This window comes from Hordeum vulgare, chromosome 5H (genome assembly GCF_904849725.1).
Source record: "Hordeum vulgare subsp. vulgare chromosome 5H, MorexV3_pseudomolecules_assembly, whole genome shotgun sequence".
Lineage (NCBI taxonomy): Eukaryota > Viridiplantae > Streptophyta > Magnoliopsida > Poales > Poaceae > Hordeum > Hordeum vulgare.
The window spans coordinates 568146812-568168082 of record NC_058522.1 but is presented as its reverse complement, the minus strand read 5'-3'; the positions used below and the strand labels follow the sequence as shown (position 1 = coordinate 568168082).

The 21271-nt window shown below is 41.3% G+C and overlaps 2 protein-coding genes across 2 annotated transcripts; both read left to right on the top strand.

The window, feature by feature from the left end:
• Positions 1-7393: 7393 nt before the first annotated feature.
• LOC123399319 (cell number regulator 10-like) lies at positions 7394-8196 on the top strand. Its single transcript, XM_045093732.1, has one exon. It carries the CDS (start codon positions 7479-7481, stop codon positions 7941-7943), a length of 465 nt encoding a protein of 154 aa, XP_044949667.1. The 5' UTR covers positions 7394-7478; the 3' UTR covers positions 7944-8196.
• Positions 8197-18130: 9934 nt separating this feature from the next.
• LOC123399318 (cell number regulator 10-like) lies at positions 18131-19078 on the top strand. The gene is made up of 2 exons (XM_045093731.1): positions 18131-18297; positions 18401-19078. The coding sequence occupies exons 1-2, from the start codon at positions 18216-18218 to the stop codon at positions 18769-18771; spliced, it is 453 nt and encodes a 150-aa protein (XP_044949666.1). The 5' UTR covers positions 18131-18215; the 3' UTR covers positions 18772-19078.
• The last annotated feature ends 2193 nt before the right edge of the window (positions 19079-21271 follow it).

Genomic DNA, 21271 nt, shown 5'->3' with positions numbered 1-21271 from the left:
GTGGTTGAGGTCGGCCGCGGCGGCGAGTCGTGTTGCAGCGGCCTGGGCACAGGCCAGGATGGACCAGGGTCGACGCGATGCGCTCGAGCGCCGCAACGGGGGGCAATGAGCGGGAAGAGGTACGGCCGCGGAGGCGGGTGGGTTGAGATCGGCAGCGGTGGCGGTTGAGGTCGGCCGCGGCGGCGAGTGGTGTGGCGGCGGCCTGGGCACAGGCCAGGGTGGCCCTGGGTCGACGGGAGGAGGCGATGCGTACGGGTATAACTTTTGCAGCGAATCGTCTTTTTCTTTTGCGTTGCAAATAAATGATGGAGCGCGGGTTGAATAACAAAAATTACAGGGTTTTTTTTATAAAAATGCCGCGGTGGATTTTCCGACGGAAGCAATAGCCGCTTTATTATTAGGTATAGATTAGCAAAAGGGCCCATGCGTTGCAACGGGAGAAAGAAATATCACACGGCACACGCTCTTAATTTATAAAAAATGTCTATAATTTGAGAATTTATAGTTACAATACAAATAAAGATGGTCTTATCCTACAAAAATCCAGTTCAAAATTTCACAGGTCTTCTATTTTAACACGGCTTGCATGTAGATTTAATACGTACAAAGAATCAGTCAAGTGACCTTCAGTTTCATCTCTAATCCTGATTTTGTTGACGTGTTCATCCCCAACCTGGATGAGTACCGGTATGAAAGAAAGATGAATAATGACTTATTTATTAAGATTGCATCCTAGATAGTATTTTTATTAAACGTTTAACAGATAAAATAATATCATATTTAAATTCTACATATTTTTCTAATCAAATTCCATGTATAATATGTTAAATTTGGAGTTACGGTTTAAAAGATATGAGTATTTAAAAAAATATTTAATATATACTACGAGTTTAATGTCATAAACAGTAAGGGCTTTTTTGTAAAATCACCTCGGTGGGTTTTCCGACGAAAGCGATAGCCTCTTTATTATTAGGTAAAGATATATATATATATATATATATATATATATATATATATATAAACTCTATTCATCTCCCAACGTGTAGATTAAATTATTCCTCGCCCGAGGTAATTTTACGACCATTTCATAAATAAATTAAATTTGAAATGCAAATAGATACGTTTATATTGATTCATTACGAAAAAATTGACATAAGAAAACAAAAATATATGTCATAAGACCAGAAAAATCACATTTTATGTATAATTTGCACTATGTTTTTATGTTTGTAATTTTACGTGAAATAAAATATTTTTTACAGTGACTATGTATTTTTTTACGGTCTCTTTTTACGTATGAGATAAGATTAAAATTTCAGAAACGTAAAATTACGGTGCATTGATGTAAAAAATAGAAGGGGTGAAGAATAACTATTCCTCACCCAGGATGACGAATAGAGCGACCTATATATATATATATATATATATATATATATATATATATATATATATATATATATATATATATATATATATATATATATGATTTTTTTTAATATTGCTTTTTTTCAAATCTTTTTGAAATATAATGTGTCTATTTGAAATTTTTCAAAAATATTGTAACGTCGGCCTCCCAGTGGCCGACTGCCACTTGTCGGCTTGCCGTTGGCCGAAAGGTGGCAGTCGGCCACCAGTTAGCCGACAGGTGGCAGGAGGGGGCAGTCGGCAGGGGAGGGGGGCCTGTCGGCCTGCCCGTAGCCGATAGGTCCCTGTCGGCCTCCTCTGAGCCGACAGGTGGCCTTTGGACGGGAAACTCCTTTTTTTCACTGTTTTGACCTTCCTCTCAATTTTGAGCATGAAATGAACCCATTTTGACCCTTTTAGAAACGCCAGAGACCGTGGCGTTGCTGCTCCACTATGCAACGCCAGAGACCGTGGCGTTAGACAATAGACAAGTTTTATGGGACGAACTCATCAGTAGAGACATGCTACTGAAATACACATAAATATCATACATAGAAGGTCAAGAGCTGTGCATCAATCACGCCGTCTCCCTCGACGCTCTGGTGGTGTTGGAGGCGTACTCCATCCAAACCTGTGCACTGGCCTAATGTTACGAGGGGGTAGCTCGGACCCACCCTGATCATAATCTGTATCCTGTGTATCCTGTGTGGGCCATGGTGGAGGAGTCGAATACATGGCGGACCACATATCTAGCTGCCCTGTTGGCTCCTCTGGTTCACTCCCGAACCCGGATCCGGACGCGGACGCATCATGATATGCATAGGATCCTGGAGGAGGGACCATACCTGTTGGAGGTGGATGGAACGTGAAACCAGGAGCGGATGAGGAAGGATGGGGGTGTGGATGATGCCATGCCGAGCTACCAGCCAGGTCGGGAGGGGGTGGATGCTGCCATGCCCAACTACCAGCCTGGTCGGGAGGGGGTGGATGATGCCATGCCGAACTACCAGCCTGGTCGGGAGGGGGTGGATGGGCAGTCGGTTCCACCCCCTATACACGTGGACGCGGATCGTGTCGATGCACGGAGGGACGCGGCTCGTGTCGATGCACGGAGGGACGCGGCTCGTGTCGATGCACGGAGGGACGTGGATGCTGATGTTGCACAACGTCCGAAGTGCGGGTGCATGTGATAACTTTGTAGATATCCCTTATCCTCTGCTCGAGTCGCTTGATCCATGGTTGAACCTGAGACCTTTGCAGAAGAGGTCCAGATGACAATGATCGTTCAAAGTTCATCACGTCCGTATGAAGATTGTATGTCAACTCAGCCTGAAATTGTCGTGCAAATTAATAAGTACGCATGATCAATTACGTAACAACAAGATGAATTTTGCAAAGAAAATAAATATTACCGCGTGCTGCCTTGATCCAGAAGTATCATATGACGGGTAAGTGTCAGCCGTATGCGGGTCAGGAATCTCATCTGTATTGGAGTGCTGAACAATGCGTAGCCGTGTCCCTCTCCTGTATTGCTCCAAATATGCATTGAATTCAGCAGGATTGAAGGCTCCTTCTTCAAGCCAAACACGTTCAGTGGCGGTGTTCCATTCTAGAACGTAAGGTTCTAGCCGGATCAGCCACTGAGCCTGTGTCTTGTTGCTTCCCTTCCTTGTCATTCTGCAATTGATGGTCTTGTTTAACCATAGATCATAATAATGGATAATGTACTATGCAGTAATTATATAATACCTGTGGACTACCGCTTCAAGCATGTTCTGTGTAGCGGGTGGGTTCTCCATCTGTCTAAGACCAAACTGTCTCATGACCCGCTGCTGCGCCATCTCCTCAACGAAGACATCGAAGATAATCTTGGACTTCGTCATCCAGTAAGCACTATCTCTCGTGCATAGATAAGAAATACCACCGGGATATCTCGATAGTCTGGCTGCTAGTGTGTAAGGTTGTCAAATTACTCCAGTGTAAGTATCAAACTGCTCATTCAGTGCAGTGTAGGCTCGCCTAGTCTGTTCATTAGCAAACCGTCTCTGCGTAAAACAATAGTCAGTTTCAATGATACTGTAGAAATAATGTGGATAATATTATACAAGGAGACATACCTTGCGACGCGTCCAGCATAGGCCGAAAGTAGGCATATCGATGTTATCAACATCTAACAAGTTGCCCTCATTAAAACCATGCTCGATATCTATGTTTGGTCGTCCTATAGAGAACCTCTCCCACGACCACAGTTTTAAAAACAGAGGGCAACCAAGAATGGCCGACTTGGGCATCGTTAGCTGGCAACCATTGCACATACCTCGGTATGTAGCTGCTAATACCGCAGATCCCCAACTCCTTGGTGTGATCTGTTCCGGTGCCTGAGCGCTCGCGATTTCTAGTGCAATGGGGATGTAGCGCGCACTCACAGTGGTGACATGGTTCTCAGTGAACATCACCTTCCCGAGAAGCCACATGAGGTATGCCTCCAGGCTACGAGTAATCTGTATATCACTCATTTCTACGTGTGGATACCCTGGAAAATTCTCGATCTGCAATATGGCAAGGAGAAAGTATTAGTTATTAATTTGAAGCATGTCAATTTGAATCATGTGCATTGAAAGATAAGTTGTTAGGAACATTACCCTGAATTTTTGTAACCAGTCAAACTTAGGTCCGTGTGGCTCTGACGCCAGAACTGGAGCATTAGCATATATATTCAAAAAACGTGCTCCCAATTCCGTTTGCCACTCTGGGGGGGTCTGCCAACGGTCCAATGGGATTTCCGGCCAACGGAAGTCCTAGCAACATTGAGACATCTTGTAGAGTAGGAGTCATCTCACCCCAACGAAAGTGGAACGTCTGGGTCTCAGGCCTCCATCGGTCAACTAAGCAAGTGAGCAAAGAACCGTCAATGCTTGTGTGCTTCGATGTGTCAGTTCCCTCAACTAGACGTGCGAAAGGTAGAAGTCCGGACCATTTTAGTCTGCATATAAAACATGTAAATTATGTTACTTACAATGTACATTTTTTACAAATGCTTCTAATTCACGAATAAAACGTTTACCTTTGAACCCACAGTGGATGTATTCTCCAGTCAAACTTCGAAGTGCGAGTGACAAGTGGTACGAGCTTCTGCTCACTTAATAGCTTCCCACGATGCTTACTATCAATCTCCGGATTAAGAAGAAAATGGTTCTCCATTGCTATACTAATGAAATATAGTAAATATATTCAAACTACTACATTCACTAAACTAATTCACATAAGTAAAAATAATTTTACCCTTGAAGCGTGCACAGAAACGAAGAACGACGAACGACGAACGACGAACACCGAACACCGATAGCAAGAACAACCGTCACCACCAGCTCCAACTCCACCAACTTCACCCACACCTCCGCCACCACCACCACTACAACCTCCTCCTCAACCTCCTCCACAACCTCCACCACCACCACCAAAAATAGCTTCAAAGAACCACCGCAACGCGAATGAGAAGGATGATTAGGCTTCCCTCAAACTTACGCAACTAAACCACGGTTCAAAACGTAGTTTTATCGGAAGATTTTTCGTCTGGAGAAGAAAGGGAGGAAGAAGAAGATAGAGAAGAAAGAAGAAGAAGAAAGAAGAAGAAGAAAGAAGAAGGAAGGAAGGGAAGGAGAGCCCCTTTCGGCCAAGAGGTGGCCGACTGGCCTCCTGTCGGCCACCAGGAGGCCGACTGGCTGGCGCAAGCCGACAGGGATCCATCGACGTGTTCTGGCCAGTACTCGGCCGACGCGTGGCCGACTGAACACCTGTCGGCTAACTGGTGGCCGACTGCCACCTTTCGGCCACTGGCAAGCCGACAAGTGGCAGTCGGCCACTGGGAGGCCGACTTTGCAATATATTTCAAAATTTTCAAATAGACACAATATTTTTCAAAAAGATTTGAAAAAAGATAATATTTAAAAAAAATAGCTATATATACACACAAACACACACAAACACACACACACACACACACACACAATATATATATTAGTTACCACCACTTGCGTTTTGTATGTTATATGTAGTATCTATCAAATCAAAGAGTATGTACACGTAGTATGTAGTAAATAATAATATTTAGGTAGTATATATACTATTTTTTAATGGTATGTATCATATTTTGTGTATGTTCTTTTTTATGTACAAAAATATATGTATTTCACAAATATAATAAAAACTATGTGCTAAATTGTAATTTTTTCATGTAACTCAGTTTGAAAAATCTTATATATAATATATAAACATAATAAAAATAATAAATTAATATATACGCCCTTCCCTTAGTTGAGTAGAACATAGGTAAGAAAGTCTAGAAAGTTCTAAGACTAGGGTAGGTGAATCCATTGACCTTGACGTAAGGCTTTCCCCTCCACCCGATGGTGATTGACTTACTGAAGACCGGCCCTAAGCCATTATTGAATTGAGCCTGGTGAACCATTGATATAGCACTCTGCGGAGCGAAGGCTACATGATAGTATATGGAACATATGGGGTAACTATCCCTGGATGGTAGGATGTATCTTTTATATATATATATATATATATTACGTATAATATAGTCTGTAGTGAAACTTAAAAAAAAAATACGTACTACCACACGCTGAAGAAATGATCACAAGTCTACGTACGATGTGAGCTTCCCGGCAGGTAGCTGTCACCTTCACCTATATACAAGCAAAGCGCAATTAAGTTTGGATAAACTACTAACTTAGAAGGTTAAGTTTGGCTGCAGCAGCACCGTTTTAGTTAATGTTCGGATCCACATAAAGATTCACAATTAAATTATAAAAGAACATAAATAGGACACTTTGATAGGTTATATCTCAAAGTACATATGCAATTTATATGCAAAAGAAATATGTAAACTAAACTTGTACAACACAAATATTATATGCACCTTCGGTTCATTTTTGAAAATACCAGATAATTGGAGATTTGATGTGTATAGTTAGAAGAACCAACATGTCTCTACATAGAAAATAAGTGTTGGCCATGCAAAAAACATCCGTAATCATGTTTGCTAGAAATAATAGTGGACTATATTGGCGTCGTTTGATTGGACTTGAAAGTTTGCTCAATAAAAATCCTATGAAATTCCTTTGAATTAAAGGAGCCCTTATTTCCTATAAGTTTCCTATTCCTATAATAATTAATATTACCAAAGGAGACCTTATATTTAGGAACGGAGGGAGTAAAACCCTTCGTCACATTTATCGAAGGTTCTTTTGCGGTGAGTTTTCTTTGTCATTGTGATAGTCGACGTCAGTGTTTCACTGCAGCCCGGCCAAGAGCCTTCCATCAGGATACGTACGCTGAATAAATTCTCGTCAATTTGCAAAAACTCTCTTCGAGCCTGGCAATATTAATTTGTGCAACTGGCCAACTGCAAGATGTAGATGACATAATTTAGGAACAGATTCAATGACTGATCTGCAAGGAAACAATATACTCCGTGCGTGTGTACGTACTCCTATACGTTGGACTAGAAAGTTTGCACAACAAACAAATTGACTTGGGGTTAACTGGGACGTACGTGAGACTGAGGTGTTGGCTTAAAGCACAATCATATACTCCTTCTGTTTCAAAATAAGTGACTCGACTTTGTAATAAAGTTAGTGTAAAGTTGAATTATTTTTGAATCACTTATTTTGAGACGGAGGGAGTATAAAAAAGGAACAAAATTACACAAAGCATACACGGCGAAGAATTGTTCGGATGAAAAAGAAGTATTACCACGCGCTGAAGAAATGATCACAAGTCTACGGCCGGTGTGAGCTTCGCAGCAGCTGGCTGTCACCTTCAACATATACTTACTCCTATATATGTATACAGTATACTACGTACTGCTACCTCGGGTCAATGGAACATCGGCTAATTTTCCTGGTGCTTATCACCAAGCAAACATCTACACCCACCCCCGCCTGATCCCGACCTCTATATATCAGCACCCCAAGCTTGCCCATTCCCGGCACACAACAACAGCAACCTCCAAGCGACATCGTCAACACACAAACCATTTTTCTAGTTCACCGGCCGTTGCCGAGATGAAGCCCGCCGCGCAGCCGGTCACCGGCATGCCCGTCGGCGCCGCCCCGTCCGCCTGGTCCTCCGGCCTCTTCGACTGCTTCGACGACTGCGGCCTCTGCTGCGTGACCTACTGGTGCCCGTGCATCACGTTCGGCAAGGTGGCGGAGATCGTGGACAGGGGCTCGACGTCGTGTGGCACCAGCGGCGCGCTCTACGCGCTCCTGTGCTCGCTCACCGGCTGCCAGTGGATCTACTCCTGCACCTACCGCTCCAAGATGCGCGCCCAGTACGCGCTCCCGGACGGGCCCTGCTGCGACTGCTGCGTCCACTTCTGCTGCGAGCCCTGCGCGCTCGTCCAGCAGTACAAGGAGCTCAAGGCCCGTGGCTACGACCCGGAGATCGGCTGGCACCTCAACATGGAGCGCCGCAGCGCCGGCGCCGGCGCTGGCAACCCGCCTGGCGTACAGGTGATGGGCCGCTAACTGCCTAGCTGGTCAAGCTCATCTGCTGCTATATTAATATATTATTGCCAGTTTGTGTCTGCGTAGTTTATGTTTGATAAATTGTTGCGTCTGAGTATGTTGGATGAGCAAATGTGTTTGCTCTGGCAACTTCAATAAACTTTTGTTGCCAGTTTGTGTCTGCGTAGTTTATGTTTGATAGATTGTTGCGTTTGAGTATGTTGGATGAGCAGATGTGTTTGCTCTGGCAACTTCAATAAACTTTTGGTTTGCAGATTGCTGTGCACACACCGTGCACCAGCGTTATGATTTGATGTGAGGAGTGTGGGAAGACCAGAACGTGTGTCATCGCTAATGCCACTATGCATTTTGTGCAATGTACTATATATTTGTATTTTATTTATTGTAATGTATATTTGTAAAACAAATGAGCAAATGGCAGTATCGCTGACCTTTGTTAGGTGGAAAATATTTGACATGTGATACGATGTCTTCTTGTTAATTATGAAATTATTTTCACCTGTTTTACCGTTCAAAGTCAAATCATGTGTACCTACTAATCCCATTTCCAGACGCGATAAACTATTGTTGATGGTGTATAGTTATAAAAAATAACGCGGTATGGGCGTCATCGATCATGTGACCGGTGGTAGAACGTGAGTAAAAAAATTACACAATACAAGGAATATCTCTGCCGCTTTTTATTAAGAAGAGTGGTTCATCATCGAGAAATTAAAAATGCAGGGGCTTAGATTGACTGAACGTCATGTGACTTTGGTTCACTGACATGTGTAACTCCTGGTTTGCGGCCCCACATGTCAGTGGCCATGAGTCTGCGACCACAAAATCATGTATTCTCGGCCGAAATACATCAGCCCGAACTTTGCGCTTTGTCTTAGGCATCACACAGTGCAGTGTGACGTCTATGGCTTAGACGCCACACTAGATCTTAGACGTCACACAACATAGTATCGGGCGTCACACAGTGTAGTGTGGCCCCTAAATCAAATGCGTCACAAAAAAAGTCTAGACGGATGATTTTTTTTTGTGCACGTTCATTTTGTGAATAAGTTGTGTTCTTGAGTCAAACTTTTTCATTTTGCCAAACTTTGTTGGGTGGGACGTCACATCCTCTCCATCAGGTAGTTGTTTATCCTCACCATCCTGGTATGTCGATTGCGTGTGCGTGTGCGTGTGCGTGTGCTTTCAACCTCCTTCCCATCCCAGTTAACGGACATGACATGTTTCATATATGGATACCTAGGTCTAGGAAAACAGGTAAATAACTGATCATGGTTGTATATCTCGCTTTTTTCGGATAACATGGAGTTTAAGAAAGAATACTATCTCTGAGAATATTGTCCTTCTATACCTCGCTTTTTTGGGCATTCTTGTATGTGATGAATATTAGACTAATGTCTAGTTGCTGGTCTACGGAACCTCCTGTTTCATGTGTGGTGCGACGAAATTCGACCAAACGCTCACCCCCAGATTCCAGCATCGCGCAGTTTTCAGGCAGTGCATATGCATCATGGTATGCACCTTTTTTCTATTCTTCTTTTACTTGTGTTTACAAATCCCGACACTGGGAACAACTTTGCGGATTTAAAAATTTATGAATTTTACAAAATATTCCAAAATTTAGAATGTTCATGACTTTCAAAATTATTTTTGTTGAATTTTGATGAACTTAATTGTATGTCCCGAATAAATTCTGAATTCTGAATTTTATGAAGAAATTTTGAAATGGATAAATGTTTTTAGCATTGGTAAACATTTTTCTGATTAAATGGATGTTTTATTGAAATTCGCATAATTGGTTTACTATGATAAAACAAATTGATTTCAACGAATTGTTTTGAATTTGATGAACTAAAATATTACATAATTTAAAAAGTATATTCAAGAATGTATCAAATATTTGATACAACGAAAATAAAGCAAAAAAGAATAGAAAACGACGCCGATAATCATCACATATGTGGTGGGAGCAACACCCAAGCACACATCCGACGACCACAAAGATTGAGTATGCCACCGTATAAATGGACAAGTGATGAAATTGATGTCGTCAACAGATATCTTTCGTCTTTTCAGTTTTAAAATATTATAACTTTTAAATAAAAAATCCGACTAAAAAAAACTTTTGCACCATTAAATCCGTCGCGATGAGATCATCGAAATTCGATCTCATATTGATATGTTTCGACAACCTTTTTGGGGGTTAAAAGTCGCCATGTCTATTGCATACAAATTGTCATCACGATTCCACTGAAGTTGTTGTTATATTTTAACTAACTTTTCTTCCACGTTTCAAGTAAATTTTGGCATGTTATAAAAAAATTAAAAACTAAACTTCCAATGAAGAATTACTAAAATTTTCCATGATTCATGAAATAATTTTGACATGGTTCATAAGTAAAAAAGAAATATGCCATCAATTACTTAATAAAAAATGTATGGTCAATGTCACAAATTCGTCATGAACCATAAACTAAAATTATCATAGTGAATTGCTTAAATTTGTTATGATATGCATTAATATTTTCCATGTTCAAAATACTAAAATCGTCATGGTTAAAATACTAAATTTGCCATGATCTCTAAAATTAATTTTCCATGATGAATTATTAAAATTTGGTATGATCCATGAATTAAATTTTCAGTGCTTAATTGATAAAAAAATTCATGCTCAATTAATAAAAACTATCATGAAAAGTAGTAGAAATACAATGATAGCTTTAAATTAAAAGAAAAAACTAGATGAAACATGTCGTGGCAACTTTATTGTAAACATTATGACAACTTCAATGTAAACATCATGACAATGTTTGTAAAAAAATATAATCAAAACACATCCTAGTTTTGAAGATCTCACCAAGACCGCTTTAATGATGAAAAATGATTTTTTTAATTAGAATTTTTATTTAAGAGATAAAACATTTTGAAGTCTAAAAACTAAAAAGATTCCGATGGAGTCGTATGCTTAAAATGACAAGATGGATGGTTATGAAGATGTGTTGACTTTGTTATTTCATGCCACACGTGTGAGCGTTATCATTAGGTAGAAAACATACAGGAAACAAACGGTCTGGAGAGTGGAAAGGTTCTAAAACTTTCATAGAACCGGACTAGCACGTTTTCCGAAAATGTTTACTTGGGACGACCCAATATATATATAGCAAGCTAGCGAGGCGGTCGTTTCCCTCCTTTTTCCGCTATTCAAAAATAGTTCATGAAATTGAACAGATGTTTATAGATTCAAAAAAATGTTCATCAGTTTTTAAAACATGATAACAAAATTGAGAAACATGTCTGTCAATAGGAAAAAACTGTTCGTGGATTTGTACAATTGTTCGAAGTTTCTAAAAAATGTACATCAATTCACAAAATGTTCACAAATTCCAAAAGCAGAGCTTTTGTTGAAGGGAGCAGAAATGGGCCGGTCCATTAACAGTTTCGAATGTCAAACATCAGAAAAATAAAAATTGCGAAATTACTAATTAGCCAGTACTCCTGTAAAAGATCACTCCAACTCCTAGATCGCGATAAGTGGCGCACTGCATGCATGCCACTTGTCGTAACCGAGTTTTCATTTTTTTCGTAGATTCGTTTTATCAAAACGTTTTATATCCTAAACTGTGCGTCGAAATCTCGAACAGTTTTCACCATTGGATTTCTCGCGTCGATATCTTCAAAAGTAGAACCCATGTTGATAGGTTTTGAAGAACTTCTTTTTCACGAAAAAACAGGACCAAAAATCATGCCTTCCTTGATAGAAAAAAACAAAAAACACGTTTTCGCATTTTTTTTCCCTTTTCGAGAGGCATGGTCGTGCCTCTCACGAAGGAAAAAACGTGCCTCTCACGGAAGCAAAATTGTGTCTCTCTCGAAAAAACTCACTTTTCCCTGTTCGAAAGACACCGACGTGCATGTCACAAAGGAAAAATTATGCCTCTCGTGGAAGCAAAACCGTGCCTCTTGCAAAAAGCACAGAAAAGACGTTTTTCCCCTTTTCGAGAGGCACGGACGTGCCTCTCGCGGAAGAAAAACCGTGCCTCTTGCAAAAAAAAACAGAACACATGTTTTTTCCATTTCCGAGAGGCACGGCCGTGCCTCTCGCGGAAGCAAAACCGTGTCTCTCGCTAAAAAAAGATAACACATTTTTCATTTCCGAGAGGCACGGCGTGCCTCTCGCGAAAGCAAAACCGTGTCTCTCGTGAAAAAAAACGTGTTTTTGCGTAAAAAAATGTGAATTTTGCCGTCAAAAAACTAAGAACGACTTGTGAGAAACCGAAACACAAAAAAATAAATCTAAAAGGCCAAAAATGTATGCAATTTTTTTTAAAACGAAATCCCGAAGAAGCGCTCAGAACGTGACACATGGCGGTGGCTGAAAAGGCGTCAAGTCCCAGCGCGGGGGACTGCTTTCTGGGAGGCTCCGGAAGGAGCGCTTGCCAACTAGTGACTCCCTATGCGCGCCTGGAGTTAACGGGAGCTCCTCTATGACGCTCTTTGCGTCAAATAGGGGTGGCTTCGCACAGAGCATCCCTCAGTCAGGTCAGGTGGGCTGATTACTTTCTTACAGATTCTTTTTTTTTTCTATTTCACCAGTTTATTCTTTTCTGCACGACCCAGCGATGCCACGGATCGGCCCAATTTGCATTTTGGTAAATTTCTAGAACGTTCCCTGAAACAGTTTATTTTCTTTTACCGGATTTTCATTTTATTTCGGTATTTTTTTCCTTTTTTCTTTTTATCTTTTGAATTTTCTTGTTTCTTCTTTTCTTCTTTCCTTTTCCCTTTTTTTGTTCCTTTTTACATTATCAACTTTATTTTTTCATTATTCTATTTTTGTTTCAAATGTTTGGAAAATGTTTGAGTGTTTACAAAATGTTCATAGTTCAAAATTTGTTCATTATTTCAAATTTTGCAGATTAATAATTTTTCCTTTTCTAAATATTGTACATGATTTCGAAAAATGTTCCAATTATTAAAAACATTTTTGGCATATTTTCGTACATTTATTTACAACACCACAGAAAAATGTTCAGAATATTGAAAAATGTTCCTACTTACAAAAATGGTTCACAATTATTTCCTGCTCTTGACAAATGTTAGGAATTCGTAATTCCAAAATTTTATCTCAATTTTGAATAATTATTAAAATTAAGGGAATGTTAAGAACTATAATATTTTAGTACATGTGTTTCAATTTATTTCATTATTTCGAAATTTTCTTCATTAGGTTCAGAATTTGTTCTGGTTTTCAAATTTCCTCCCATTTAAAAAAATCCCAGTTAGATTTTTTGTTCAAAAATATTTTTTGAAACTCCCAAACAAAACTTGAAAACATGAACAGTTTTTAAAACTTGCTTAGATATTTTGAAAGTCCTGAACAAAATTTCAAATATGAACATTTTTTTGGAATTTGCAAACAACTCCCAACGGAAATTGAAAACATGAACATTTTTTTTCTAATTGATGAGCAAATTTAAAATGGGAAATTTATTTGAAACTCCCAAACATAATTTGCAACTGTGAAAACTTTATAAAGTATTGAATTTTTTGTAAATGCGGGCATTTTGTATAATATGGGAACAGTTTGAAGAAAATAGATAATATTTTTCAATTTTGTGAACAAAAATTAACAACAAGAATATTTTCAGAACTTCTGAATATTTTTACAATTCTGAAAATGTTTTGAAAAGTACAAACATTTTTTGTAAAGTCCTGAGCAAAAAAACAATAAAACACAACGATTTATAAAAACCTGCAAAAGAAATGGAAGAAAGAAAATCAAAATTGAAATTGGAGGAAGGTAAAGAATAGAAAAAAGGAATTTTATTTGAATACCTGTACATTTATTTAATTTGTTAACATATTAAAAAAGTGGAACATTTTTAACCTCCTAGAAAAAATTCAAAAACACGAAAAAAAAATTTAAACGTGAAATGTTTTTGAAACTCTCGATCAAAATACGAAGTTGCAAACAATGTTTGAAAACTCAAACATTTTTTCCGTAATGCATACATTTCTCGAAACTCCCGAGCAGTAATTTGGAAATGCGAACATTTTGGAACATTCTTGCAAATTTTCTAAAACATGAATATTTTTTGAATATCTGAATAAAAATACGAAATCATGAAAAATGGAACGTTTCATAAAATTTTGAACAAAAACTTGAAATCATGAACATTTTTTGAAATTATTTAATATTTTTGAAAACTCAGGAACAAAATTCATAAACACGAACAATTTTTTAAACACCAATATTTTGAAACTCTATTCTTTGGAACTTTCAACATTTTTAATATTTCTGGACAAAATGTAGAAAATATGAAATTCCTTTAAATTGGGAACAAAATTTGGAAAATGCAAACATTTTGGGAAATTTCTTAGTCAAAATTTCTTAGTGTGTTGTTACTGAATATGTATGTTTTCATATTTGATATACTCACCAGCCCAATTTTTTGTGATTTTTTGATGTGCACAGGAGATGATTTTGTGGAGTTTGTTTGAGCCATTTTATTGGTCGGCGGCAGGAGAGGGGGTAGTTGCATCTCCAACACTATGCTTGCAACTGCATGTGTCACCCTAGGCTGCAACTGCATGCCTACACATGCATGTGCAATGAGCCTTTTTTGTCGGTAAAAATACCGACAAAAAAGGAGGTAGGGTAGTTGCACGCCCGACACTTGGAGCAACTCTTGCCCTCGACTGTAATTGCATGCGTTATAGACCCGATTGCAATTGATCTTTTGATTTGTCGATGGTCGGTGGGAGATGAGAGGGGGGCATTTGCATGTCCGACAATAGGCATGGAACTGCAAGTGCCTGCCTGTGTGCAATTGCATGTCGACACACCCGGCTACAATTAATGTTTTGCTTTGTCGGTGGGAGGAGGGGGAGAGGAGTGGGAGGGGAAGGGCGGTAGCATGCCCGATACTAGGCTTGCAACTGCAAGTATCGCCATCGGGTGCAATTACATGTCTTCCTCCCGACATCAATTGACCTTTGTGTTTTTGTTGAAGACTCGCAGGAGAGGAGGGGGCAGTTGCTTGCCCTATAGTAGGCTTGCAACTACAAGTGTCGCCCTCGACTTCAACAACACCACCCCCCCTCCCCGGTTTGCAAATGGACTTGTGTTTTTTTAAGGAGCGGGAGAAGAGGGGAGGGGTTGCAAGTCTGACACTAGGCTTGCAACTGCAAGGGTCGCACTGGATTGTAACTAGATGCTTGCACACCCAACCGCTACCAACCTTTTTATTTTTTTCTTATTGGGTGGCGGGAGAGGAGGTAGTTTCGTGCTTGAAACTAGGGTTGCAATTGCAAGCGTTGCCTTAGATCGCAACCGCATGCCTACACACCCAAACGTAACCAACCCTTTTTTGGCCGATGTGGGAGGGTAGTTGCATGACCGACACTAGGCTTGCAACTTCAAGTGTCACCTTGAGTTGCGCATACCTATACACCCGATTCCAACTGAAATTTTGCTTTGTCAATGGTCGGTGGGAGAAGTGGGGGGAGTGGAGTTGCATGTATAGCACTAGGCATGCAAGTGCAAGTCTCGTTCTGTCTATAATTGCATGTTGACACATCTGAATGCTACTGATGTTTTGTTCTTCCGGTGGCAGTGGGAGAGGGGGGCGATTACATGTCCGACACTAGGCTTGTAACTGCAAGTGTCACCCTTAATTGCGATTGCATGCCCGACACTAGGCTTGTAACTGCAAGTGTCGCCCTTAACTGCGATTGCATGTCTCCCTCTCGACTCCAACTAGCCATTGTGTTTTTGTCGGAGGCTGATTGAAGAGGAGGGGTTGGGGGGGGGGGGGGGTAGTTGCATGCTCAAAACTAGTCTTGCAACTGCAATTGTCTCTCTTGATTGCAACTACATGCCTCCCTCCCGATTGCAATTGGCATTGTGTTTTTGTCAGGTGGCGGTGGGAGAGGGGTGGTTGTTGCATTTCTGACACTAGCCTTGCAACTGAAATTGTCTCCCTCGAATGCAACTCATGTCCACACACCCCAATCACATCTAACTTAGTGTCTTGTCGGTGGGCGACGGGAAAAGAGGGGTAGGCAACTGCATATCCGACTCTAGGCTTGCAATTGCAAGTGTCACCCTCCATTGCAATTGCATGACTCCCTCGCGGCTGCAACCGTCCTTGTGTTTTCGTGGGGTTTTGTCGGGTTTTATCCAGAAAACATAGATGCAGATGTTATATCTCAATGACAACTGCATGGTGTAACATCAAACACAACTATAAGGAGTACAAATGCCCGCAACTAGCTACTCCCTACACTCATTATTTTTTCAAATACACACTAAGCATTTTAAATATATATTTTACATTTGAAAAACATATGGGAATTTTAAAAAAATCTTATTGAACATATTTAAAATTACACAATTGATTTTTTAATGCACGATGAAGATTTGAAAAATACAGAAACATTTTTTGTAAAATATCACAACAAATGTAAAAAAAATTCTTCCTTTCCTTTTTTTAGTGAACATGGAACTGAAAATAAAAAATAAAAAACAGAAACAGTAGAATAGAAACAAAAACAAACAAAAAAGCAACATACGGGAAAATCGTAGAAAGACCTAACGATACGATACTGGCGCGTTACAATAACTAGCGCCTAGAAAAATCACAAGGCAACAAAAATCGCTGGCCAAAAGCACTTGTCCTGTACGTTTTTGCTCTATCATAGTCCTATACTTTTTTGTCCAGCACATTTTTCCTCCTGTAAAAAATAATCAGACAAACAAGGGAACATCCCAGTCCAAATAAGCAAACAAAGAAAGAAGACTTGCCCAAATAAATAAGCAAACAAACACGAGGGGAACAAAAACAGCCCAGGAACCAAGTTGATGCAGCCCATCACATGTCAGCTCAACAAACGGACCTAATCTACTTCGGATGAGACTTTGCGATGTCTTAGTCATAGACAAATCCATCGAGTTTCGTTAAGAAAAAAACAAACCCATTGAATTTGTTACCGAATATAACTTGCCACGCATTTGACCCCATGATACATGAGGTTAGCAAAAACAAAATTCAAATAAAAAAAACTTGCCATGCATTTGCAAATGATACATACTATAATAAGAATGCTCATGTAGAAAACAAGGGCGCACGTAGGTCAAACCTCCCACCCATGCACAAATTTTTGTACTATCGTATACTCCATCCGTCTCAAAATAATTATGCTAACTTTGTAGTAAAGCTAGTATAAAGTTTTACTAAACTTAAGACATTTATTTTGACACAGAGGAAGTACCTAGGTACCCTTTTGGTATACCGTCTCGAACAGACAGAAAATCTGTACAGACACGTGCACCAAGGTGAAGAATGGTTCCGGTCAGTAAAGTGAAATACCACACGCAAAAGAATTGATCGTATCAGCCAGACACGTACACCTGGCGAAGTTGTAAAGTCACCTAGCTAGCCGTGTTACTACTATTATTACCACACGCGGAAGAATTGATCAGCTCAGAGTCTCGTGAGTCTACGGTGAGAGCTTCGCGGCAGCTGGCCCGTCACCTTCGACGACGCGTATAGACGTAGAGTACCTATATATACACACGGCTACTTCGGGTCAACCGGTCGCCGCTTCGACTTGCCGGCTAATTTTCCTGGTCCAGTGGTTATTGCCAAGGGTTTGTATGGGGTACATTTAAATGTGTCTTAAATATTGTACATCTAAATAGCTCAGTTAATATAAAAATACGAATCATTCTGTGGTTGGATGATTAAAGATACAGTGGTATTCTTAGCCCATCGGGGTTTAAGCCCTGATGCTAGCATTATTTCTGAAATTATTTCAGGATTTTCCGCGATGCGCATTCAGTAACTTCGTAAATCTTAAGTCTTTCAAAGATGTTCATAGGGATAGGGTGTGCGCGTGTATGTTTAAAGGAATGAGTGTATCCGTATGTGTATATAAACGCTTATGTCTGTACTGTGTTAAAAAACATTAAAAAAAATACTCGTATGAATCTTTATGTAAAATCAATGATATATACTTCATAATTTAAATATGCAATATTGAAGGTACATGTGGATGTGATTTAGCATACTCATATCGCCAATCAAACGCCGCTGGGTTAATTAACATGCTGAACTGTTCGGGACAGCACACGATCGCCGACCTATCTATAAGTATCCCATAAGCTTGCCCATTCCCGGCACACAACTAGAGAAGCTACAGGCGACATCACCAACACACAAGCACCTCATCTGCCCATCACATCTTCCCAGTTCACCGGCCGTTTGCGAGATGAAGCCCGGCAGCGAGGCACCCGGTGCCCCCTCCGCCTGGTCCTCGGGCCTCTTCGACTGCTTCGACGACTGCGGCCTCTGTAAGCACGCGCACACATCTTCCTCCTCCTCGTCTCGATGCCGTAGTCAGCATGAACCGCATGCATGCCTGATACGATTCCTGTATGTATGTTGTACCTGCAGGTTGCCTGACTTGCTGGTGCCCCTGCATCACGTTCGGGAAGGTGTCGGAGATCGTGGACAGGGGCTCGACGTCGTGCGGCACCGGCGGGGCGCTCTACTCGCTATTGGCGTGCTTCACGGGGTGCCACTGGATCTACTCGTGCACATACCGCTCCAAGATGCGCGCCCAGTACGCGCTCCCGGACGCGCCCTGCTGCGACTGCTGCGTCCACTACTGCTGCGAGCCCTGCGCGCTCGTCCAGGAGTACAAGGAGCTCAAGGCCCGCGGCTACGACCCCGACATCGGCTGGCAGCTCAACGTGGAGCGCGGCAACGGCGGCGCCGGTACTGGCGGCGTCAACCCGCCCGGCATGCAGGAGATGGGCCGCTAGCTCGTCAAACTCTCTGCCCTACGTGTCAATGGAGGTTCCATGGAGCATGTGTTATTTCGTGCTTGGTAAATTGTCGCATAGTAGTTTGCAAGGTTTATTTATTTTGGAAACAAAATAATTTCGGAACTCACTGAAATATGCGAAGTTTCTAGTACACACTTCATCCTATCTGATCTGACAAGTTCAGATCCGTGTGTATCTTTTTCATATCTATGCACTTTTTATGCTTCAACAAAATTGATAATTTGTATGGAACTGGCTTTGTATATATCGAATCACTGGTAGGACCTTTGATTCCTTGGACTAAGTTATGGAGCCACTATTTACAATAGTGCTTCATTGGCTCATGTGTTCTTGAAATCATATCAAGTTCATGAATGAAGTATTTGATTCAGCACTCTCCGTTGCCACTGGTGTCTGGATCGGACAAAAATGTCGACGAATGGTATCAAGCCTAGGGTTTATCGACGAAATTGGGGAATTTGCGCTAGAGAGAAAGGAGAAGAGAGAGAGAGAGGAGGAGGGGGGATATCTCACTAATAGGACCGACAACTTCTGAAACTCTTCTGCCTAGTCAGCGCCAAACCAGCAGTCCGGCCCGGAGTGGATCCAAACAACAGTGTGATCCTCGGTCCTACCAAATTTCGCTAAAAAATAACTAACAGTATCCTGCTCTCGACTAATATGCGTAATGATACATTCCCTTTCACCCATGAGTCTCTTTATTTCTTGCACCACCATGGCGTGTACTGAGACCGAACCTGCTCCTTTGAGTTCACCATCTGCACAGGCTTCCATGCATCTGGCCTGCTCGGCGTGCAAAACGTCCGGCAGGAACGGAGCCACGATGAACATATGAAGGGGGCGGATTTTCTCATGAAGAGGCAAAGCTCTCATATTTTAAGAAATTTTAGTTGAAATAACTACTGGCATTAAAAAATAATCAATTCATTGAGGGGGTCTAGCCCCCCTTCGCCCCCTTGGATCCGTCCTTGCATCCGGGCAAGACCATAGGGACCGGCAGGCAGAAAAAAATGATAAAGCCATCACGGCTCGTTAGCGTTAGGAAAACAAAGAAAATATTTTGTTACATATGCTTTTTATAAGTGAAAAGATTACATTCTATCGACTGATCTCGTGCGCCCGTCTGCCGGCTCCGTGGCCGTTCGATCATGTGTTGATCAGAAGATCGACAGCAACCCGCGTTCACCAAAGTCGTTTTCGTTTTTCCTGTAACTCACGTGTTGTTTTAGGACAGTTTCCTGTAACTCACCTGTTGTTTCAGGACAGTTTCATGCGACTCACCTATTGTTTTAGTACAGACATTCCTAATACTGGGTAATAGTAGGGTTCATCCGACCGATCTGGAAATGTCGTAATTTTTGCAACATGAGTCAGAAGGCGTCGTAATTTTTTGCAACATGTCATAATTTTTGCAATACGGGTTAGAAGATGTCGTAATTTTTACAACATGTCGTAATTTTTGCAACATGGATCAAAAAATGTCGTAATTTTTGCAACATGGGTTAGTTGTTGTTATTTTTGCAAGATGGTCTCGAACATGGCCGAACACAAGCCCTAAAATCCCGTCACCTCTAAATTTGACTCCACCCGGGCCGCCTGTAGCGATAACAAGAAGCTACTCCATAGAAGAAATGGAGGGGCGACGAGATCTTTGCAAGCCAAGCCTAGACTCGCTCTCGTTCCACTCCAGCGTTCTCCACGGGCGGCTACGCTTCAAGCAGTACTCGGAGGAGCTGAAGCCGCCCAGGAGGCACCCCCAATATGTCGACGGCGAGGTGACGCTGGGAGCGAGAAGAGCAGATCCAAGAAGCAGGGCGCTCGAGGAGCGCATCGAGACATGGCAGAGGAGCAGTGGGGGGAGACGCTCATTGTCGCGGCGCCGACACGGTGTTCACTCGTACTCCCTCCCGCCCAACGCTGCCGTTGTTTTAGAAATTATTTCTGCAACGCATCCGTTGTTTCTGCAACTAGGCCGTTGCTTCAGGAATTAATTGGTTGGGGAAGACAACTGAGCCGCGTGCCAGTAGGTAGATCGGACGGCTACGGACACGTACATTGAACGGTTATTCGGGTGACGGATGTTTAGTACGGATCCATCGACGGATGCCTAGCACCCTTTTTATAATCTGTTTTACTAAGTCTCGGTTGGTTGAGACGTTGTTATATCTCGGTCGATGCTATATCGCTTTGATCTTGCATCAAGATGTGTAAAAAAAAATATCAGTTTTTTTTCTTAATTTTGGTATGTTGTGTTAGTTGACTGACATTTGGTTAAGTCTTGGTCGATTGAAACTTAACCACACCCTTTTATAACTGATCCACGCCTTAAAAAGATACGTCGTACTTTTTTGATAACACACCCACTTTATAGATTATGGCATAATGTTCATATAAATAGTTTCCCGGATAGATGCATTCCGGGGACACACCACGCCAAACACGACACTCTAGCTGATTACATGATCGAGCCAACAGA

Coding starts and splice junctions, on each gene's coding strand:
- LOC123399318 (XM_045093731.1), top strand. CDS start 18,216: ATGAAGCCCGGCAGCGAGGCACCCGGTGCCCCCTCCGCCTGGTCCTCG. Junction 18,298..18,400: donor CTTCGACGACTGCGGCCTCT/GTAAGCACGCGC, acceptor TTGTACCTGCAG/GTTGCCTGACTTGCTGGTGC.
- LOC123399319 (XM_045093732.1), top strand. CDS start 7,479: ATGAAGCCCGCCGCGCAGCCGGTCACCGGCATGCCCGTCGGCGCCGCC.